At 36.1% G+C, this 25,137-nt stretch overlaps 2 protein-coding genes across 14 annotated transcripts in view; one reads left to right on the top strand and one right to left on the bottom strand.

Moving 5' to 3' along the window:
* The window catches only part of LOC147836423 (uncharacterized), a 451,022-nt gene that overhangs the window by 101,742 nt on the left and 324,143 nt on the right, over positions 1–25,137 (bottom strand). The gene's annotated exons all lie outside the window — the stretch shown is intronic.
* brinp3a.2 (BMP/retinoic acid inducible neural specific 3a, tandem duplicate 2) overlaps positions 1–25,137 on the top strand; it is a 101,019-nt gene that overhangs the window by 40,051 nt on the left and 35,831 nt on the right. For 3 of the 4 annotated variants that reach the window (XM_087254727.1, XM_087254728.1, NM_001309829.1), the window contains 4 exon segments: positions 3,801–3,991; positions 14,003–14,108; positions 18,888–19,124; positions 23,606–23,828. In XM_087254727.1, the coding sequence (XP_087110853.1) occupies positions 3,801–3,991; positions 14,003–14,108; positions 18,888–19,124; positions 23,606–23,828 (757 nt within the window). 4 annotated transcript variants of the gene reach the window in all.

Below are 25,137 nucleotides of genomic sequence, written 5' to 3'. Positions count from 1 at the left end.
CGAAGTTTGGGGACTACAAACAAATATCCAGGTTAGTGAGATCACAAGTGCTTCAGGTTACGTACATTCACCATGCGCAGCGAAGGGGTGTGGCCAGAGGCGCTGTAATGCTATAGCAGAGAAAGCTAAAATGCCCTCCAAATACTGCTATTTCCACAGAGCTTGTTCTATTAGTGTATTTTTCACGTCCTAAGGACAAGATACAAAGAGAGGAGCACTTAGAATTTAATTCAATTATGTTCCAGAGAAAAAAAAAATATATAGCTAGCATTTGACAAAGGAGAGCTTCTAGAATCTTTCCCAGTTCAGTGCTGGATTTGGCTAAAAACTCCTCTAAGGAGCAACTCCAACCATAATAGCAGAAGCTGTGGATTCTGAGCCACAACCTGTAAGTATTTTTGTTTGTTAAAATTGATCAGTTGCATGCACAGTTTCTAGCATTAATGGTATATTGTAGCAAGGATGTAAACAAGGATGTAAACAATGGGTAATGCTGTTTGGCACGGTTAACCAATTAGCTACAAATTCATATTTATCCGTCAAACCGCTGTAAACACCCACAATCCTTGCCAGTGCTGCAGTATCTCTCTATGCTGCTGTTTTCCCTGCATTCTACATCTCAAATAGCAAACTCGCAAAAGATATGTGAACGTTTTATACTTACACATGCTTACTCCGAATAAATATATATATGAAAGGCACTTGTCAGATTTAATTTTAGAGAGCAGACATTAGGTTCAGCTGTGTCCTCTTCACCCTCTGTCTGACTCGGGCTCAAACTGATATGGCTAACAGCTAGACTGACTGACAGTGTTTGCACAGCGCAAAAGCGCATGCTTTTAGGAGCGTGACACTTTTACTTGTGACTTGGGGCCAATCTGCAAATCACAGCACATTGTGTTAGCTAACCACCTCTTAAGGGTGGGCCTTTCGGAGGAACTAGGTAATATGACAGTCGTTTTCATGTTAGCTGAGTAGCAGTATATAATCAATGAAAGATACATGAAAAAAAAAAAACAATAATTTGATTTCTTTACAAATGAAGCATGAGCACACATTGCTTTGCAGCTTTTAAACACAACCAAGCCTTAAAAAATACACTCTGGACCACCCCTTTAAATTAGACCATGTAATTTCTAAATATTACGAAAAAAAAAAAACTGATGGTCTGTTTGTTAAATCATGCTACAGAAAACATAATTACAATAAACAGTAGACATGCAGAATGTAAATGCAATTTCACTCTGCCCATAGGTGGCACTTTGGAACAATATTTTCCTGGCTGAAAAATAAGCAAGGCTGCAGCATTTATTCATTTTCTTTTCGACGCAGTCCCTTTATTAATCTGGGGTTGCCACAACCGAATGAACCAACAACTTATCTAGCATATGTTTTACGTAGTGGATGCCCTTCCAGCTCCAACCCATCACTGGGAAACATCCACACAAACTCATTCACACACATACACTACTGACAATTTAGCTACCCAATTCACATATACCACATGTTTTTGGACTTGTGGGTAAAACCGGAGCACCTGGAGGAAACCAATGCAAACACGGGGAGAAAATGCAAACTCCACACAGAAATGCCAACTGACCCAGCCGAGGCTCGAACCAGCGATCTTCTTGCTGTGAGGTGATTAAGCTACCAACTGCACCACCGTGCTACATTGCTTGTTCAGGCTTCTTCAAACTGGTAGCTTGTGTTTTAGAACAACTGTATTTGTTAGATGATTAGTTTACCCCAAAATATTTCCTCACTCAAATGTTGTTCCAAACCAATTAAGTATTCCTCATAACATCTAATGTCTAATGGACTTGAAGAGATTTCTGTTTCCAATGAAAATCTATTTACTTAATATTGGACACTTCAAAAACATCATAAACTAACATACAAAATCCACATGAATTGAGCAGTTTAGTCTACAGTGGGTATTGTGAGGAGACACAATTGCTGTATATAAAAGACAGATTTAGTTATTGTTTTTCATTATACTTTTTTCAATTCAGATAGGAACCTTGATCAGTAAACAGTGTCATTTTTCAAAGGGCCATTTTTCTATGTCACACCAGCGTGTTTGAGCTTCTGCAAGAACCATAGTTTGTTTGTGTGAGTCAAGCAGGTACGGTTGAGCTTCTGTTCATGTTCACTGATCAATGTTTATATGTGGATGAAAGACTAAATTTAATCTGTTTATCGCATAAAGCAATCATGCCTTTTTGGAAGAGTTAGATTAAACTGCTCGATTTATATGGATTTATTTCGTGATCTCTTTACAAATATTTTAAGACGCCAGAGTAAACAGACATCAAATTAAAGGACTTTATCAAATTTGATTAAAAATGTGTTCTTCTGTGTTAAAAAAGGAGAAAAGATGAACAAAAGACTTGTGGGTTTGGAATAACATGAGGGTGAGTAAATGACAGGGAAAAAAGTATTGAACACATAAAGATAGGGAGTTGTAGAAAGGCAGTGAAAGCCCAGACTGCAGCTCAAATCTCTCACTAGTTCTTCAGCAACCCTCTGCCCTAGAGTAAATGAATATTAGCTGCTTCAGTCCAACATCGACATTACCAGATGAAACCAGAGTAGACATTTCAGCAAGACAATGATTCAAAACACAGTCAAGGAAACTCTCAAATGCTTTCAGAGAAAGAAAATCAAGCTGTAGAATGGCCCAGCCAATCACCTGACTTGAATCTAATAGAAAATAAAGATCAGATTTGACAGACAAGACCCACAGAACTGTCACAATTTTTACACTCTGTTGAAGTCTGTGAACAAATCTCACCTGAGCAATTCATGTGACTTCATTCTCCATATAAGAGGCATCTTTAAGCTGCCATCACAAAAAAAAAAAAAGCATTTTATATAAAGTGTTAATTACATTTTAATAGTCAGTACTTTCTCATTGTCATTCCATTGTTATTACACATTGGATACACATTGGACACTATACAACAATTGTATCATATATATATATATATATTTTTTTTTTTTTTTGCTTTATTTTTATATTTGTATTATTTAGTGTTTTACCAAATCTTGTTCAAATTCTTGTCAACAGCTCCTTTAGAAATATTATTCCCAGGAAAAATCCAATACTTATTTTCCCCCGCTGTATATGTAATTTATTTTTTTCACTACACTGGGTCATCACAAAGGAAAGATGTTTCTTATTATTAATTCAAAGTACAGGCTGTTTTTAGTGGATTACATTCAGTGCAGTCTGGAAACTCGCATGTAGATTTAACAGAGGGGTTCTTTCCTGAAAAGCGCTCAAATAACTGATACTTAATACATTTCACAACCACAAAAAAATAAATAAATAAATGTCTGAGTAAAAGATTGATTTTGGGATTTGAAATCAGTGTAATTAACCCCCTGGGGTCAGCAAATGCAGTCATGCATTTCAGCACATTAATTCATAAAATACTCTGTCATTTTTGATCGTATTAATAAGACAAACACAGATTTGAAAACTATAAAGGGTATATTTTTATTTGTATATTAATATTTGCAACAAAACAATATGTTTTTGTAAAATTGGTAAAACTGTAAGACAGGGAATGCTTTATCTTTCTGACTCTTCAACATGACTGGCAGACATGTCTGAAAAAATAGCTGAATCTCTGCGAAATGAGAAATATTGAAGTACTGTTCAAATTGTTATGCGGTTAATCAGAAACCCTTTAATAGCTTGCATCAGAATCGTTGATACATTCTGAATGTGCACAGAATAGATCAATTTGTACTGTTTCTATATCAGCGAGCATGGTCTCTTTCATTTCCTCTAGGAGAGGAGGCTTTGACTATATTTGTGGACAAGAGAAAGTTGAGTAAGAAAGCAGAGGCGAGCGACTACACCAGTAACAGCACAGCGGTGACTCTGGAGGCCCTGCACCAGCTGGCTGCCTCCTATTTCATAGACAGAGAGAGTACTCTGCGAAAACTGCATCACATCCAGATTGCCTCCACTGCCATCAAGGTATGTCATTAGTCAAGTCAGAGCCCTCAGCGTCCTTCTTTCAACTCTTCAAGAATAATAATGTTGAGTATAACAAAGTGCATGTTTTTTTCCCCCACTTTCCCTGTTGCCACCATCCTGCTATGAAAAGTGTCAGATGTTTTGAGTGGGTATCTAGAGATAACCATTCACCACTGTAAATGACGGGTTCCTCATTGTGTGGAAGAAAAATTTTGCGCTGGTTGTACAGTACATTTTGTTCAAGGATGGAATATTTAGGAATGACCTGCGATGCTGAGTAATTAATTTAAGCAATTAAAATATGTTTAGGATGTTTATATAGCAATATTACGGGGAATATCAAATATGAAAGAAAACAAAATTATTATTTATTTAGAACCCACTTAATAAATTTCTCAGAAACTGTTGGTAGTTATTAATTTTTTTTGTAACAGGGGTTATTAATAGTTAGGAGCATGGATTTCAGTTTTTGCATTTTGTATATGTGTATTTGTATATGTATTAATATATACTTCCCGACAAAAGTCTTGTCGCCTATCCAAGATTTATGAACTACAAATAATAATTTGACTTCTAGTTAATCTTTGGTATCAGAAGTGGCTTATATGAAAGGCAAAGACCTCTAGATTACGCTTATTTTACCTGAATAAAATATGTTCATGTCTTGAATTTTAATTATTTAATTAAGACAGCAAGGTCTGACTTTGCTTAGGCAAAAGTCATGTCACTTAACAGAAATAATGTACAGTATAGAATGTAAAGTCATGATGCAGTGGAAAAATAATTTATATTGTGTATGACTCCTATGAGCTTGGAGGACTGCATCCATACATCTCTGCAATGACTTAATCAACTTATTAATAAAGTCATCTGGAATGGCAAAGAAAGCTTTCTTGCAGGACTTCCAGAGTTCATCAAGATTCTTTGGATTTATCGTTAATGCCTATTCCTCCACCTTATCCAAGACATCCTCTATAAAGTTCATGTCTAGTGTAGTGACTGGGCTGGCCAATCCTGGAGCACCCTGACTTTCTTTGCTTGCAGGAACTTTGCTTGCTCTCCTGCTGGAAAAATTATTTGCCGTCTCCTTTGATTTGTAATGTAATGGGCAGCACAAATGTCTTGATACCGCAGGCTGTTGATGTTGCTATCCACTATGCAGATTTCTCACACACCACAATACTGAATGTAACCCCAAACCATGATTTTTCCTTCACCAAACTTGACTGATTTCTATGAGAATCTTGGGTCCATGGAGGTTCCAATAGGTCTTCTGCAGTATTTGTGATGACTGGGATGCAGTTCAACAGATGATTCATTGGAAAAATCTACCTTTTGCCACTTTTCCAAATGATTAACTAGAAGTCAAGTTATTATTTCATGCTTTTACAACTGGGGTCGACGACAAGACTTTTGTCGTGTAGTGTATTTCATGTAGTGTTTAATATACATAGGAAGCCTTTTACAATCAAGTAAAATGTTAACTCACAAAATATTGGTTAAATAATTGTCTGAACAGGCATTCACATATAAACATACAAATTAAACCAGTATTCTGACCTTTACGTATTAAAATATTTTTTATAAAGTGATTATACTCAATTGTATGATGTTTTAAGTTACTTAAAACACTTCTTCCTGACAAATCATGTATTGAAATGGATCCATCAATACTTGAACAAAATAGTTTAATATTAGCCAGATTTAGATTTCTTTTCTTTATAAGACCTCACATTTGTCACAATTAAGGGTTCAGTCAATGCACTATTTGCAGTAGCCGTTACACTTTTGCTGACAGCCATTTAAATTGGTCACACAAAGCTGTCCAAATCCCCAAAACAGACATTTACTCTGTCACAGCAATGCACAGTTTGACACATATATTCCAGACCACACTTTGATGATCCCTCCCCATCCCATTATATACAACAGCGCTTTCCCTTGGCACACAACTGCGGCAGTGCTTAGGCGGTTTTATTACAGTTGGGAGGGCAGATCTCAGGTGTCAAGGCTGTGTTTGTCTGTTTCTGGTGAGAAAAGCAAAAGAGCGCTGTGACTGACGGAAGCAGCCTGCCAGGCAGGACGGTGCAGCTCCAGCAGCGCAAGAGAATGAATCGCAGAAGCAGCAGGGGTTTCTGACACACGCATCATTTCCACAGGGCGTTGACCCATGTCTACATTTCACGGGACAGACTGAGGCGTTCGTTCCTCCATATGAATCCGAGATTAAACAGCACTGGAGTACAGAATGAGGTTTTTAGCTCCCCCCACTGGGCACCACGGAGGGGAAGTTTTGCTATTTCCTTTCAGAAGAAAAGCCTATTAGTGTGTCGGTGTGCTGGGACTGTGAGCAGAAAACACAGGAGCGACGCTCTTTACAAAGTCAGGCTTTATCCCACCTTTGTGGTTTTCCTCAGGTTGTTTGTCTAATGCGTGAAAACCTGAGCCATTCTGCAATCGGCGGGGATCAATTTGCTCATGATTTGACCATTTTTTCATACCGGATCAGCTCTAACCCAAGCCAGAATTGAATTTACAACCATGATACCTTCTGAAGCACATGCCGCGTTAGAATTGTAACCGCAGGGTGAACAACAACAACTCTTTTGCAGAGAATTGACTGTTGTGTTATAACCAACATATTTCATGAAAAAGCATGTCTTGGCTGTCATGCCAAATTTTGTCCAGGTTATTGAGCCAGCCATGACAATATTATGATTCATTTTTCTGGACCAAACCAACACATTCTCACTCCCAACTTGTCACAAATGGACAGTCGGTAATGACCCCTTGGTATCACTTTTTTAATGCACAGAGCACCCGACTAACATCAGTTTTTACCTTCCATTAACCTGAGTGTGAACACTTGGAGGATAAGAAATTTATCATCAGTATATTGTACAGTACTGTCCTTAGAACATGTTATACTGTAGAATGATATTCAGTTGACGGGGCAGTTGACTGACTGGGTTAGTTGGTATTTCTGTGTGGAGTTTGCATGTTCTCCCCATGTTTGCATGGGTTTCCTCCGTGTGCTCCGGTTTCCCACACAAGTCCAAAGACATGCGATATATGTGAATTGGGTAAGCTAAATTGTCCGTAGTGTATGTTGTTGAAAGTAAGTGTGTGGGTGTTTCCCAGTGATTGGTTGCAGCTGGAAGGGCATCCTTTGTGTAAAACATGTGCTGAATAAGTTGGCGGTTCATTTTGCTGTGGTGACCCTGGATTAATAAAGGAACTTAGCCGAAAAGAAAATGAATGAATGATATTTAATAGAAATAGCCAAAATAATTGTACTTAAATACTGTTTATTGATATTTGAGCACCTTAATCAACCCCTAATCCTAAAGCTAACAATTTGGGAATAGCCAGGGCTTGATATCAACTTTTTTGATCACCAGGCACTGTGGCTAGTAGTTTTCCAACATTACTAGCCACTCGCAATTTTCACAAGCCACAATTTTGCTGTTGTGAAAATAAATATTATATGCATAAAATTTGACTTTTGCATACTAAAATTAATTGATTTCGATTTTGTGTTTTTTCACATGCCTCCACATTCATTTCACTTTTTGTGTCTTGTGTATGAGCTTGCTCAATGAGCATGAGCAAATAGAGTGTGGTTTCATAGCGTCGCATTGCAATTAGTTAATACTAAAGAATTAACAATTTTTCCATAGCCACACACAAAAAAAAGAAGTATAAAACAAGCAAGTGTCAAAACAAACTTAATATAGCTGTATACATGCACTTTTTCATATGGAATACAGGAATACATATGGAATGTCTTTAATGTCCCCGAAGGACAAATAGGTTTACATCAATAGCCAACAGTTAACAGCAACAGGTCACACTCAACAACATAGAAATAACAGTAAATAATAAAATTAGTTAAGTAAAATACATAAAACACGTCCAACTTAAAGCTTAAGTAACCCAACTGCAGTTGGAACAAATTAATGCAAATATCTGTATTATTATTATTGTTAAATTCAACAAAACCTTTCTTAAAACAAAAAAATTATCTAATTGAATTTTTAAAAAAAGAATTATGCACAGTAGTCTGTAGAGGCTAAAGTTCAGTTAACTATTCATAAATGGAGAGTTAATCTACTATTGAAACATGTTATTGTAAACGATGATAACTATTACCAATAATAACTGAAAGCAATATAAAGCAGATGTAAAACATACCATACCATGTGTGATAATATAAGGAGGATCATGTGCACACAGTTCACGTTAGGTCCGCTAATAATCTGTTTAAAGAATGGTTAAAGCGAAAGCAACTGCTACTGCTTACAAAATAGACATTTTAAAAAAAACAAAAAAAATCACAAGCTCTTGAGAGCAGCAGGAGTGGATGTACGAGCGTCACTTTTTGTCCAGTCTATTTAAAAGAGACCCGATCGCACCAGTTATCAGATCACAGTTATCTTGTCTTCTCTCACACTGGCTTTGGGCTATTGGGCCATCCTTAGTGTTGAACTCAGCTTTTTAAGCAAACTACAATTTAATATATTTTCAACCAGCCAAAGTGGCTAGTGTGAGTTAGGGTTGGATGATGTCGACCAATTATGCATCGTACAATGTCTAATGTAAAACATCGCGATGGACACTGGCATTGTCGTCACAGGCGGCAGTGAATTTATTATTAATGAATAATTCATTTTTTCATAACAAATTAATTATTTGTAGATTGTAGATCTTGAGACAAGATGAATTAAATATCACATTTGACAACTATAGTGAGACATGATCCAGAGGTACATCCATGATAAACTGTCTGACGTGCACTGCTTTCTAAGGTTTTGTGCTCAAAGCACTTGCTGACTGCTGGAGCTCAGATGCAGGCATACGCTGCCGTGCATGACAGAGTGTGTGCATGTTTGTGTGTGTGTGGTCGCGTGATGTGCGGTTTCAGCGGTATGGTGTGGAAGGAGGGCTTTCTAGAAATGCTAGATGCCAGTGTGGATGTGGATCGTCTTTGTTCTAAAATGGCATTTTAAACCTAAGTCATATTAGTGTTAACGAGGCCATGTATTTTTTTTGCGAGCTGGTTGCTGCTGCGACGGGGGCGGGGAAGAGGTTCACCATTATGATGTCTATCGGCCATCAGTTTTTTTTTTTTTTTTTTAAGTTTATCTTATTTTATTTTATATCATTCTTTAGATTTTTTTTTTTGTCATGCACAGACCTGTGTCATGTTGTTTACTGCAGCACCTTAGTCCTGGAGGAACATTGTTTCGTTTTACTGTAAACTGCACTTTGTATTGTTGAAATTACAATAATATTTACAATAATAATTACCCTAGTGCGAACGGCTATTTAACCCGCCACAGCTGCAATCTACCCAAATTTGGCGTGTTGGCAGGTGTTAATGTCAAGCCCTGGGAATAACCATGTATACACTGCAGCTAAATTAGATTATTTTTTTTTTATTCATTTTTTAATGTTTCTCTCTGCATCATAAACACACTAGAGCTGCACGATTCTAGCTAAAATGAGAATCACGATTTTTTTGCTTAAAAACAAACATATGGCACAACATCGATAATAATATTATGTGTAGGTCTACTGGTTTTTTAAAATAATTCTATTCTACTTATAATAATTCTGATGTTGAATTATTATGTTTGAAATATATGCTTGCAATCTGTCATATTAGACAAATTTATTCACTGGTAAAATCAGACATTTGCCATTATCAGATTATATTCAACAACATATAGGCTAGAGTAGTTATACTGACATTGTAAACATTTATTTTTATGCACAACTTTGGGTTGGCTATGAAAGAAAAAACATATCAAATGCTTGTCGTAATTATAACTCTAAAATGTGATAGGATCATTTAAATAAAGTGCACACTTTCGGTTTCATTTTGACTGCTAAGTGCTTGTTCATACTTCGCGCGCGGTTCCCAAACGATCACTCTGTGCCACAAACAAAATATTATTTACAACTGTATTACCAGTTACTCGCAACATATGCAGGTTCTGTTCACTAAAGTGGACGCGCGCGCATCCATCATTAAGTAGAGTGCGCGTGCACCCTCTCTGTGATAACAGCTCACGGTCAGCAGCTCACGTCACGTGTGATTTCCCGGCCGCGAAAACATCATTATATGAAGACAAAAATGACATTTTTAGGTGAATTATACCCTCTAAATACATTATGCGACTCATTCAACATCATTTGGAGGTGTCAATGTCAGTGAGCAACGTATATGAAACAATGAAAAGACTCGTGCAGCCGCTTTTTTCTCTCTCCTGAATTTGAAAATATGATTGACAGAATTGTAGAAATGCTGGATTAAGATCGTCTAGGGGGTCGAATCGAGATCGCGATCTTTTAACAATTAATTGTGCAGCTCTAAAACACACAGATAATTAATTCAATATCTAAATCTATAAAATGCATTCTATAAACAAAATTCCAAGAAATTCAGGAAGTGACAAACACACACATATATACAATTGGGTACAGTATCTTCTTTATGCACAGTACAAAAACATTAATAACAAAATAAAAAGATGGCCATTATTTTTTATACACAATTATTTTTAGGGATTTTTCACCTTTTATTGGGATAGGATAGTTAAGATTACAGACAGGAAAGCATTGGGAGCAGAAAGAGGGGAAAGATCAGCAATGGACTTCGAAGTGGGAATCAAACTCAGGTCACCACAGTGCTATACTGTATATACTGTCGGCCCACTTAACTACTAGGCTATTGGCGCTGCCAAAATATGCCCATAATTACCTTAAACAAAAAATGTTTTATTTATTTATTTATTTATTTTTCTAAATATACCAATTGCTCCTGACCATGTATCAAAATCTGGTGAATCGGCCTTAAGAATGTGTTGTTTAAATGACATATTGGCCATCCAGCCAGGAGTTCTCTAGTCCTGAAGCATTCAAGATCCCAGCTTTCACCATGGGTCAAAATTTTGACTTTGTAAGACCCTCTTTTAAAATTTTTAATGCATAGTCTAATCTAGTAGTGCTTTCAAAATGAAATGCTGAATCTGTGGTATTTGTCCATCTGTGAAATTGAAAGGGGGAAAAAAGAAGCCTCCTATCATCAAAATTTGAGAACTGATTTCTCTTGGTGGAATATACATTTTAAGGCTGTAATAGAGATTGACATTTGTTACTGTTGCATAGCTTTTTGCTATGCAGTGTCAGAATCAACAGCAGACTCTTGATGTTTCACATTAAGCCAGAACAGCAGAGGATCACGAAAGTCCAGGTGGCCTATAATTTGCCATTACAAGGTATTTTGTGACATACAAAGTATTTGCTTTGAATAACAGCTGCTATCAGTAAAGGAAATCTAATATCATGCTTCACTTGTTCATCAATCAGTATTCATTTACCATATGGCACATCATATGGTGCATTAAATAATAAAGCTTGTAGATATATCATTTGATTGCATCATGTATGGTCGTTTTATAAAAGAAAAATCAATTGCTGCTGAGCTAAGCTTGGTATTTATTGCTGTTCAAGCTTTTGTTCAAGCCAAGCACTCAAGCCATGTTTTATATTCACTGGTGATGAGTCAGAACATAACATATTATTAAGCATATTTCACAAATGAACTCAACTAAATTAGAGAACACTCATGACTGTAGCATACAGATAGATTACAACAAAAAATTGTTAATTACTGCTGTAAAGTTTTTTAGAAAGTTTACAAGTACTTATTTTCAAATACTTCAGCACATCTGCAGCCACAGGACATCACTAGACTCATAAAAGATATCACTAATCTCACAGGACATCACTAGTGTCTCACAATATACCACCAGTCTTCAGCAGGACATCCCTATTCTTCTTAGCTTCTAGTCACTTCTTAGCCATACCTTTGTCTTCAATGATTTTTTAGAGACTTTTAATCAGGTTTAGAGCAGGGCTATGGGCTGCTATTTCATTATTTCAGTGATTTAAGCCTGATATTTAGAACTGAATTTCCTGTTTTGCTGTATGACTATGCTTAATGTCTTGCATGAAAATTGCTGGCTAACTTGACGATGAAGGTGTGATAAAAATGGCATTTATTCTGCCAAAGTATAGCTTTTTCAGACCCAACTCCGGCTGTAGGAAACATCCCTAATCCCTGACCTATCCTTTAAGGATACATTTTTTTCACAATTTGCATTCAGTCTTTAATATTGACAATTAACAAAATTAGTTCTATTTTAATGATCTAGGCGCAAAGTCTAAAGTGCATGGGGCAAAAGCATTAAGGGCAAGTCTGAATCCACTTTTGGTATTTTAAGAACAGACAAAACAGTTTGGGCCCCAATGCATGGTCTAACAGGGTAGTGCTAATTCTCTTAATGAGTTATGGATGTGTTTTGAGCCTAACATGCATTAAACCAATCAGAGTCTCACCTCCCATTTCCTTGAAGAGTCAGTTGCGTTGCGCCATGTCGCAATGGCTATTTACATGGTGGACTTTGTAAGTGGAAAAACTGAATTCTTCACTAGGAAACAGATAAACAGAGCATCTGCAGCGCATGGATAAAGAATGAGCCTCCTCCATTTGGCCTCTTTACTTTACTTTTACTCTTTAATCCTTTATTTATTTATTTATTTTGATAAGGAAACGGTGTCATACATACTCCACTGAAGACATCCGTCAGCCTACATATTTAATTTAATTTGTTAAGCGCAAAGATCATATTCTTCTGCTCCTTATAGTGACACATACAGTACATCTCCAAAACCTGACAAGTGGATAAATCTAATGTTTTTATTAAAATATAAATATGGATATAATAATATTTGATTACTTCATTGGTGTTATGCTCACTAGGGTGCATTTACAATATCTGATAAAAAAATACACTATAAATAAGTGTAATTATAAAAAAAACACAATTCTTCACAAATGAAGTGCTGTGTTAAATTGCAGCTCAGCAAAATATTTTATTATTTTTAAATCATAGTTGAAAAGACTTATGCTCAATAATATTTTGTGGAAACCATAATTGCACTTTCTTTGTAGGATTATTTAATTAAATAAAGGTTCAAAAGAACAGATTATGTTTGAAATATAATTTTCTATTGCAGAAATATAAAAATAATTTCCTTGTTTACTTAAGATAAATTGTTATGTAAACTACTGAATGTCACTGTATATATATGGAATATACCACCTAAAGGTCAAAATCCTGTACAAATAACCCTCACCATAAAGGTGAACATTCTTACAGTGCAATATCACATTCAGCAGACTTCCCCGTTACTAACGTTAGACCCTTCAGTGAATTTGTGATGGAGTGGCAGAAGACAACCTTGTCTTACCTTATCTAACTGCTAGCCTGGAAAAGATATCATCTGACAGGCAGAATCGAAAGAGATCACTGAATTGATGAAGGTTCACTGGCACCATAAGAGAGAAAAGTGTGAATCAATTATGCCTGCTTCTCCGTGTCATGAGGAGAGAAGGATGACTGGAAAAGAGAAGGAAAAAATCGAGTGTGATCTCTTATTGCAAATGCGGATAATAGTGAAGCTAGCTCACAGTAAAGGTCAGTCGAGATACCTTAGTCAATATGGCCACATAGAGTCGGACCATCATTAAGTACCTTCCGCTAAGGTTAGATAACATTCTGCATTGTAGAGCGAAATGAGCTTCTGTTTTCTTTGTGAGTGTAAAAGAATCTCTGAATAAGGAAGCTAATCAATTAAACACATTTCATAACAGAGCGAGGGGAAAACATTGTGCGGCAGCTCTCTCAGTGAGATGAGAAGAACAGTAAGTGATTATCTGTGAAAGGACCACCACTGCATGCGCATTATCACCATGTCTGGGACAAACTGAGTCACTAGGCACAGGAAGTTTTTATAATGCATCTGCTCAGCGCCTGGCTGCTTATTATCTCTTTTAATAAGGAAAACAGGGAATGGGTTTATTGCACACTATTTTTCATGTAAAATATAATGGTACAGTGGTGAAACTGATCATGCTGTTGTCTGAATTTTGTTTCCCAGGTAACTGAAACCAGGACTGGTCCTCTCGGCTGCAGTAATTATGACAACCTGGATTCTGTCAGTTCTGTGCTGGTTCAGAGCCCTGAGAACAAAGTCCATTTGCAAGGTATGAAATGATGTTCAAATCTACTATGTCAGGTTGTGATACTGTGATGGATGTATAACACAAAGGTTTTCTTTTTCCTTTTTTTCACAAACATGACAGCTCTTTTTGTAAAGAGCATTTTAAAGGAACACTTCACTTTTTATTTTTCAAAATAGGCCCAAAAGTTTACTCCAGTGCATATAAAAAAAAAAAAGTTTTGCCATTTTTTATTTATTCAGCCGATCTCCAAGTCTGGAAAGACCACTTTTAGCATAGCTTAGCATAGATCATTGAATTAGATTAGACCATTAGCATATCGCTCAAAAAACGATTATAAAATTATAAGTTGACTCTTCTATAGTAACACAATGTACCAAGACTGACAGAAAATAAAAAAGTAATAGTTAAGGGAATAGTTGTAATAGTTAAGGAACTTTGCTGCCGTACCATGGCTGCAGCAGGCACAATGACATTACACAGCACCTAATAATCGTGTAACTCAATAAAACAAACATGACCACAGGGAGCTTGCCTTGCAACCATGGAGCCATTTGTGAGAGATGATTTAGAACATATCACTTTTGATGCCGATCCTGAGTCATATATATCTGAACCAGAACACACTGAAAATGAGCTTTTGGATGGAAGTTAGCCCATTTTCAGGCTCTGCAGAATATTATTGCAGTATCTGCTACAACTGTGCCATGTCAGCAAAGTTTTTTTGAGCTTTAAATATGAAATGTATTAAAATGCTTGGATCATTTTTAAACGAGATGATAATGGTCTAATCCAATTCAATGATCTATGCTAAGCTAACTTAATAGTGCTCCCTCCAGACCCAGAGATAACCTAAATGGATTCAAAGGAGACAAAACTAAACTCTTTAACAGGGGAACTGTAAATTGAGCTCCTTTTCAAAAATGCACTGTATTCCTTTCACAGTATACCGGGGATACACCCCTGCTCTTTACGAGAAGTGCCATGGAACTTTTAATGACCACAGAGAGTCAGGACCTCAATTTAACGTCTCATCCAAAAGACGGTGCTCAATGACATTATAGTGTCCCCTTCACTTTTTACCGGGGCATTAGGACTAACACAGACCACAGGTTGAGCACCCTTTGCTGGCCTCTCAAAGGCCACCTCCAACAGCAACCTAGTTTACCCATGTGATCTCCCATCCAGGTACTGACCAGGCTTACAGTGAGTAACCGGTCTTGGGCTGCAGGGTGATATGGCTGTGGCAAAGAAACAGTAAACGGAAGTAAAACTGCTGTATAACCGCAGTAGAATTAAGTACAATTGCAAAATTGCAATACAATAAAGTATAAACACAGTTCAAATACAGTACAATAAAGTTCAACAGCAGTATTAGTTGCTGTTTGTCCTTTAACATCTTCCAAGAATAATGTGTTCCTCATTAAGGGATGTTTTTTGGATTCAAGTAATTTTCCAATTTGAATTTTTCGAATGCTGTTTAATTTGCAAAAATGAATAATAAAAAATAACTGCAGTAAAACTGAACAGTACAACAGCAGTAGCATTTATACTGAGATAACTGTGGCAAAATTAAATGCAACGGCAAAGTTGCAGTATGAGGTGTAAACACAGTTCAACTACAATGAATACAATAAAGTTTAAGAGCAGTAAAATCTGCAGTACAACTGAAGTTGTAAACAGAGGAGCAATATACTGTACATATACAGTTAAAGTCAGAAATATTAGCCCCACTTTGATTTCTTTTTTTAATATTTCCCAATTTATGTTTAACAGGGCAAGGAAATTTTCACAGTATGTCTGATAATATTTTTTTCTCTTGAAAAAGTCTTGTTTGTTTCATTTTAGCTAGAATAAAAGCAGTTATTAATTTTTTGAACACAATTTTAAGGCCAAAATGATTAACCCCTTTAAGCTACTTTCATTTCAATAGTCTACAGAACAAACCATCGTTATACAATAACTTGCCTAATTGCCCTAACCTGCCTAGTTAACCTAATTAAGCCTCTAAATGTAATTTTAAGCTGTATAGAAGTGTCTTGAAAAATATCTAGTAAAATATTTTGTTCCGCCATTATGGCAAAGATCAAATAAATCAGTTATTAGAAATTAGTTGTTAAAACTATTATGTTTAGAAAAATGTTGAAAAAAAAATCTTTTCTTTTTCAAACAGAAATTGGGGGAAAAATAAACAGGGGGTGTAATAATTCAGAGGGGCTAATAATTCTGACTTCAACTGTATGTATAATCTGTTGTATATAAGCACTAAAACTGAAGTACTGAAACGTAATTTGAAAACCATTGTCCACAGAGCAGGAAAAGTAGTAGTTGTACTGCAGTTGTATTGTAGAAGTGCTTAAGTTGCATTGCAGTAGCTGTATGGCAGTTATACTGTAGTAGTACTTCAGTTGTATTGCAGTAGCAGTACTGCATAATAGTAGCTGTAGTACTTTAGTATAATTGCCGTAGTTGTACTGCATTATAGTAGTAGTTTCACTTCAGTACTATTGCAGTAGTTGTATTGCAGTTGGTTGTATTGTAGTACCTCAGTTGTATTGCAGTAATACTGCAATATACTTAAATAATGCACTTTTATGTATCCAAAAACTGTCCTTTTCAGAAGTTACCTAAAACTGCAATATTCCATTAAAATCTGCAGTATTCTTAAAAAAAACAAACAAAAAAAAACTGCAGTATTTTTTGTAAGTGTGTACACTGTAATCATGAGTAGCTTTTTTCTCAGTAATTGTAATTTACTAAATTCTTTGACTTAGCCTTAAGTGCATTTTTAGTACTGTATTGGTACTTTTACTCCAATATTTTCCTTTAACCTATAGTCACTACTTTTTTTTTCTTGTCTATGGGGATTGGTTTAGTACTTGGCATCCGTCCTGCAATTCCTGTCCAATCAAATCGCATATAGAAAGTAAATTCCATCATACTGAACTACCTCAAGAAATACAGACGCTATACCATAAAGACCATAAAGGCTTTATAAATGCAGCAACCTGTTTGGAAGCATAAAAAGTGTCCAAGAAAATGTCCAAAAACTTTTACACGCAATGACCGAGAGACTATTTAGACAGCTTATCACTGATGAGAAGATGATAAATGCTTACTGTACGAAGACTGAAATCCCCAAATGGCCTTGAACAATCAATAAATGCACTAAAGAATGTTACATTTACACACATGCACAATTTGCATCTAAACTACTTTGAGTAATAGTTACAATACATTATTTTACTCTATTTGCAGTACGTTTTTGGGCAAGAATTGGTACATTTTTTACTACTGACTAGTGAGGAAAAATGAATCATAGATGATGGAGCTAAATGCAGATTTTAAATATAATTAATTCAACACTAAATAGTAAGTTTGAGGTGGGTGTATTTAAAAATGCGAGTTATTTGTCTAATTGCAAAGTGACGGTTGGGGTTAGGGGTGGGGTTGGGTGCCACGCCTCCTTTTAAAAATCGTACATTTTCGTTTGACTAAACTCGTACAAATTTAGCCACTAAACTGACGAATCATAAAATACTTACGTTTCCTCGTGAGATCAGGCTGAATTATCACAATTCTGAGCGGACAACATGTGACATTCTTCTGTGAGTAGTTTACAAGTAATTAATGTTGGAGGACATTTATATAGTTGGAATGTCATAACTAGGGCAATAACAGGACACTGTGAAGTTGGTTTTATACCAGAATGATGAATTAGTGATTAAAGGTACATTAACATGACTAAGATAGACAAACAAGTGTGTTCAACAATATCTCTGTTCATACTGATCCACAAAAAGCATTAAAAACTGTATTATTAATAGTTAATAATTAATCTTTTTGTTCTTTAAGCCCCATGTTTAGAAGTTAGAATTTTCCAGCCTGTTGTTTTGTACAAAAACTGCCAACATGCCATAAAAAAGGTTTCAGTTTTAAGTTAAAAATAATGTTATCGGCAGTGTTGAAAGCTGCTTAATCAGGTTTTCTGTTGGTCTTAAAAAGTTGCAATTCCCTCTTCCACAATCTGATGCCTCAAAGGAGTCTTAGATCAGAGCAGAATGTCTTAAAGTCTATAAAGTCATGGAGTATACTACTGCTTGTTCTTCAAAATCTTTAAAAAAGTTTTTTTTTTTTTTTCCAATACAATCTAAACATGACTAAAATCAAGACATGTACATTACTTGACATTCAAAATGAAGTCACTGAAGTCTTGTTCTATTAGACTAAATTCAATCAAATCTAATGAACCTGAATTTACAGTGTATGTATTTCTTTAAGTGAAAAATACTGAAATAAGTATTTTTGTTATCAAGGTACAGTGTAGGTTTTTTCTGTAGAAAATTTGCTTTTCAATTAATTAAAAAGTAATGAGGATTGAACTTGGTTGTTAATGAAATTCAACATCTATTCCCTTACAGATGTAAACTTTCAAATGATTCATTACACGTTCTTTACTTGGTCTTAAATGTCTTATGCCTTAAATCTACTTTTTTAACACCTGCAGAAACTGTATTGTGCTGCTTAATATTTTGGAAGAAATTGTAATTTATGACTATTAACACTCTCGTGTATTTATAGTAAAAGCAAATTATACATTGTAATACAGAACTAATAACTGACTTTCACAATATGTTTCTTCACTTGGAACAAAAATGTATTTGAAGACATTCTTGTTATTTGATTGGCATGTACTGCATTCTCATTTGTTGAATAGAAAATGTATGCACCTGGTGGCAGTTTTTGTTATCAAACCACTTTGTTCAGGTAACGCAGTATTCTCTTTTTTCTCTGTAACTGAAGGCTTGCAGGTCATTTTGCCAGATTATCTCAGAGACACATTCGTCCAAGCAGCTCTCAGTTACATTGCCTGCAATGGAGAGGGAACTTTTGTCTGCCGAGGGAATGACTGCTGGTGCAAGTGTGACCCTAAGTTTCCAGAGTGCAACTGCCCCTACATGGATATTCAGGCCATGGAGGAAAGCCTTTTGCGAATTTCTGAATCCTGGGCTCTTACCTACAAAGAGTTTGAAGATTCAGGTAGGAGACTGAATCCAGTCATGTTTCACACTTTTTTTCAGGTTCATTTGTCCTCCTGGAGAGATTTTTCAAGTATCACTACACGGTCTAGGACAAAGAAATGTTTCCTTTTTTTTGGTTCACTCTTCATCCATACTTGCAAAACCTCCAAGGTCATGTCATGTCTATTTGATTAATAAAATCTGAAAATCCCAAAAATAAAATATTTAAAATCAGCAGCACAATCTGACATGAACTGTCCTATAAAGGTTGTTTATTAGGCCCCACTTTACTTTGATGGTCTGTTTGTTAAATTTAAGTTACATTGCATCTACATGCCAACTAATTCTCATTAGATTGTAAGTAGACTGTTAGAGTTATGGTTAGTGTAAGTTGACATGTACTTGCAAAGTTTCTTATAGCCAGTTAAATGTCTGTTGAAGGAGCATATCAACAGATATTAAGCAGGCAGTCTACTAATGCTCAAATGGACCATCGTAATAGTTTTACCGTTTATTATGCCTAAATTGCCTTACACTGCTTTTTCTGTTGGAGATCGATGACTGTACTAGGTGATGATTGGCTTTTTTATTTAGAATGAGTGACATCATTTGCCATACTGTGCATTAATTATCACCCATTCATAATAAAGTGAGTGCACAATGATGAAAGCTGAAATCTATTTTATATTTGTAGTTTAGCTAATTTTTCAGTTTAATTTTGTTTGGTCAATTATTGTTTAAGATGGCTAAACATAACTTCCCTTTCTTGGAAAGTTCACACAGTGCTCAGCATATGTAAGTAGACCCCTCACAAATCTATCTTTTATATTTTAATTTTTAATAGGAAGCTATACAATATTGTATTTGTGCATATACATTAGATTAGTCAGTACTAAAGCCAAATCTGGAGCTGCCTTTCCAACTGCAACCCATCTCTGGGAAACATACACACACTCCAGACAATTTAGCATACCCAATTCACCTGTACCACATGTCTTTGAACTGTGGGGGAAACTGGAGCACCCGGAGGAAACCCACGCGAACGCAGGGAGAACATGCAAACTCCACACAGAAACCCCAACTTAGCCGAGGATCAAACCAGCGGCCTTCTTGCTGTGAGGCGAACGTGCTACCCACTGCGTCGCTATATATATATATATATATATATATATATATATATATATATATATAATTTTTTTTTATTTATTAATTAAAAATACATTTTTAATTATTTAATTGTATTACCTTTCAATTTCTAAATATGTTTGGGGACTTAAAAATTATTTTAATAAATATATCTGTTTTGTTTGAAATTTTTAACCTGGCTACAAGTAACATTGTTTAAAAATAAACTGTAAGCCCTATAAGAACATTTATAATCAATATAAACATGCATTACAGTTTGCATCACAACATAAAAATACATTAAAATATAAGTAATTAGAAGAGTAAAAGGAATTAAATATGTAAGTATCCTATGAAACAAGCAATATAGTGAAACTCACTGGAAACATCTTTTATAAGCACCATTTTATTTTTTTTACAAAATTACAAAAATTAATGGCCAATTATCATCTAATTTTCCTCTTGCATACAGCCTAAATCTAAACACATGTGTGATGTTAAATGGTCATGAAACCCCACTCTTTCAGTTCTACCTCATAATTTTTTCAAGAAATACATCATGTTGGGCATGGAGCACCGCGAGCAGAGGGAGGAGTGGGCGTGACCGGCAGAACGGGAAAAACGAAGGGCTTTTGTCTGTTGGCTCACCAGCTCAAGAAAAAATACAAAGTGTGAGGAGACATGATTTTATAGTTTACAGTGTTAAATTGCAAAGAAATAAACAGTAAGTAATTTAATGCCATTACAAAGAAGATATGCTAATTTCATAAATTATATAATCACAATTTGTTATATCATTATAAAGATAATCATGTTTATATAAACACTATATATGAAGAGGACTTCTCTCCTCCTGAAACCCCGGGTCTGAATGCGGACAACAAGGATAGCAGTACAGCTGCTCTCTTTCCTTGTCTATCTAACCATTAGCCCTGCTGGTAATCTGGGGGATTTTAAACATGTGCGAACATGGTAGCTCGGCAATGTGTCTGAATGGTAACAAACTCAACTGATAAAAGACAAAGTCTGGCATTCTTCAACATCTCCTACAAAAATGCTTGCTGCACACAAACAGGTTGGCTGTATCATGCACCTAACAGCATCAGGGCATGCAACAAACTCCATGGATCATGGAAACAAGCAGATACAAGCCTTCAATGACTAAATACTGTGTTTCGTATGCAGTCTCACAGCTTGGTGGGTCAGTGGTCTGTCCAAATTAGTCTGTCATCTGAAAGCATGTGTAGTCATAAATAATTAAGATGCAGGGTATTCTCATAGGATAAGAAAACTCAGTCTATTAATAATAATAATAATGAGAAACCAACATGTCATCAGTGGACAGGCAGATAGCGATACATCACCAATCTGATCCCGCTTCAGTAATGATTTTAAACTCGGAAGATGAAATTAGCTGACAAAATTTCTAAATTATTCAGTTTTCCCCACAATAAAAGCTAACAGGTGCTAACGTTCTCTGAACTGATGCTCAACAAACACAACTATGTCAAAATCTAAAAAAAAAAAAAAAAGTACTCCAGAGTTTCTTGAACCTTTAATTGCATTATTTGCAGCAAGTAGATTAAGGGTGCTTTCACACCTGTAAATCGATACAGTTGTTCCGAAACAGGGATTACAGTTGTTACATTGTTGCAGTTCACTTTCACATTACAAAGTTTCTAAATGGACCAAAAGAGCTAAAACAAGTCATGTATGAGTAAACTCTCCTCACATTGGTCAGAGTTTCATGGTTTATTTTGCAGAATCTTGCTCAGCTGTCAGGGGGAGGGGTGGTTTTGGGGGTGTTTGACAAGGTGCGTGCGACGTGTCTGAAGAGCGAGGAGGGATGCAGTGGGGAGGGGTGAGAAGGGTGCGCAACGTATTTGAGGACCGGGAGAGGCACGCTTCATTTTTCGGGAGTTTATCACTCATTTGCAGGCATTCGGGAGTCTCTGTGCATTTGCGGGAGACTCCCAGAACTTCCAGGAGACTTAGGATGTCTGTTGAATGACCTCCTGCCCTACTCATAATTCTTTCTTCACACAGCCGTATGCCTATTACATATCCATAAAACACTGTGATTTAACCGGGCTCGGATCGTATCACTTTTTCACTACAATCGATCCGCTCCAGAGTTCATTTTAATCAAGCCGAGACCACCTCATTCAAGCGATCTGAAAGCAATTGTTTTGGCATTTTTCACATATGCAAAATAAACCACGCTAACTGGGCAAACGAGACAGATTCCAAAACAAAATTATATTTGTGAAAGTACCCTCAGACTCAAACTTTATTATGCCGTTTAGGGAAACTAAAATTGCAGCAAGGTGCCATAACACAGGCGAAATTCCATGTACACATTAACAAAATATTACCACACAACGTACATCTTTTTTTTTTTTTTGTGGCATCTCCCTGCCCGCTGACCTAATGACCTAATGGCCACCATTATAAAATAATTTCTAATTCTATTTGTCCTGCAAATAGGAACTCTAAAACAATGTCCTGATGGCAGCGTAAGAGTAAAATGGGTGATCCGGGGTATATAAGAAGCTCTCTTTAAAACATAATTGCAGTACATTACCAATGGTCCAGTTTGGTTAAAAATGTCTTGATGATTAATGATCTTGTCTTGACTGAAAAGTATTTTTCTGTTTAAATCTCAGCACATTTCAGAGGATAAACTTGCATTCAACAAGAATTTTATTTTGTCTGTCATATCTCACACTATTTTTAAGGCCAGACTGAATACGTTTGAACAACTTTTTAGTGATTCCTGACATCCATGCCCTTCAGAGCCAGTGTGAGATCAGAAAAAAAGATCCTGCTCAACATATTGCCTTACAGTACGTCGAGCAGGATTAATCACCCATAAAATGCTTTATTGCCCATCCAGCATCTTTCATCAAGCATATGAATGAGAGCACTTAGCATAATGTTTAGGTACTGTATTACAGCCCGTCGAGGTCACCCCACAGTGACCATTAATGCTTGAGCAAAATTAAACGCATGGATTTTTTTCTTCCACACTGTCATCTTTTTTTTTCCACACCTTTCCCAAAATATCCCAGAGTTCAATTACTTTCAAACTTTATGTTATAAGAGCTATCAGGAAGTGCCAGGTATACATAGTTTCTCAGGTATCGTAAATGTGTCCTTCTTTTAGGGGCATCAAAGGCCTTCAAAGTTCTGCCCCATCAGCTAAAAATGAAACGCTCTGAAGGAACTGCTCGAAAAAAAAAAGTGCAATGTTTTCTTCTTGTTGTCAAAAAGAGTGAAGAATAAAGGCGGCATGTTCAGGCGTTTGCCCATTGTTCAGTCAAGTTTACATGACAACTCTGCTATATCTGAAAGAACAAACTCTTTCTTCAACAGATGAGTTCAAAACATTTCTGATGAGGCTGCCGCAGAATTTCTTTCTCAACTCTTCCACTATCCAACATTTGTGGTCGCTGGATGGTGTGTTTCAGCGGCGTTACGAGCAGCTGGAAAGCAGCATGAAAAGTCTCTTCAGACGAGCCCAGCGAGTGGTTTACAAGCTCTTCAGCCTCAGCAAGAGGTGCCAAAAGCAGCCCCATATCAACTTGCCGCGTGAAAGGTGAGCACAACAGACTCATTATATCCTCATTGTTGTGGTGATAAATACACTGATACTTAATTCCGAGACGGAATAATGTCCCCATTTACTGTATCAAGAGAGGAAAGCTTTCCACATAGCATTTATCATCATTATTACTTGTGTTCCTGAGCCTGTATTTCAGACTCCATTGGCTGCCGAGAGGAATGTTTGTCAGTTTGCTCTAGAGTGAAAGAGAGCACTAGTGTTCTTGTCTCCGGAGAGATAACTTTGTGTTTACCTGCAATCAATAAGACTAGTGTTGATAGAGTGCTTTTCAGCTGCTTTTGCTTTAGGACCTAGATTTTGCATTGGATTCTTTGAACCAAAGTTGCAGTTTATTGTAGAGAAGTAAATAAAAATGTGCTTAAAACGAAACATTCTTTGAGAATTGTTTTCCCTCTTCTTTCACAAGCCCAATTATTCTGCTATTATACTATAATAGCTTATTATCATAAGTATAACTAATTAAAATCAAGGTGAATAATTAATATTAATGAACACTGAAATGCATAAATACATTAAATGTATGGTGTACACAGTGAAAAAGAAACAACTTGTCAAAGAAGGTATAACAAATATATACATTTGAAAATTTAATCACATTATGCACAGGAAATTGAGAGTGTATGGTGTGTTTTGATGGATGAGGAGCATTAATTAATAGCTTTTTTTATCTAAGATTTTTTGAGAACGGCGATATGGTGGCTCAGTGGTTACCACTGTCCCATTACTGCAAGAAGGTCGCTGGTTCGAGTCCTGGCTGGGCCAGTTGGCATTTCTGTATGGAGTTAACATGTTCTCAGAGTGTTCGCATGGGTTTCCTCCAGATGCTCCAGTTTCCTCCAATAAAAAGATATGTGTGTATTGGTATATTGTATAGGTTGAATAGACTAAATTAGTGTATGAGTGTGTGTGTATGTGTGTGTGTCAATGAGTCTGTATGGGTGTTTCCCAATACTGGTTGCAGCTGAAGGGTGTCTGCTGCGTAAAACATATGCTAGAGTAGCTGGCGGTTCATTCCGCTGTGGCGACCTTGAAAATAGAGACTAAGCCGAAAGAAAATGAATGAATTTCTGAGAAATCTGCCTTGTTTTTCCCTCAGCCTTTTATTAATGGTCAAATCGGACCAGTAACCCATTTTTAGGTCACAACCTGAAAACCAGCTGTTCTTTAAATAAAACATGGTGCACAGAGATGCTACAGTATGTGACATTTTTTTGCAATGTTTAAAAAAAATAATAATAATAATATAATAATATATTTATATTATAAATAATAATAATAATAA

This window comes from Danio rerio, chromosome 6, assembly GCF_052040795.2.
Source record: "Danio rerio strain M-AB ecotype USA chromosome 6, GRCz13ab, whole genome shotgun sequence".
Classification (NCBI taxonomy): domain Eukaryota; kingdom Metazoa; phylum Chordata; class Actinopteri; order Cypriniformes; family Danionidae; genus Danio; species Danio rerio.
The sequence above is the reverse complement of the archived record's forward strand: the minus strand, read 5'-3'. Positions and strand labels throughout refer to the sequence as shown.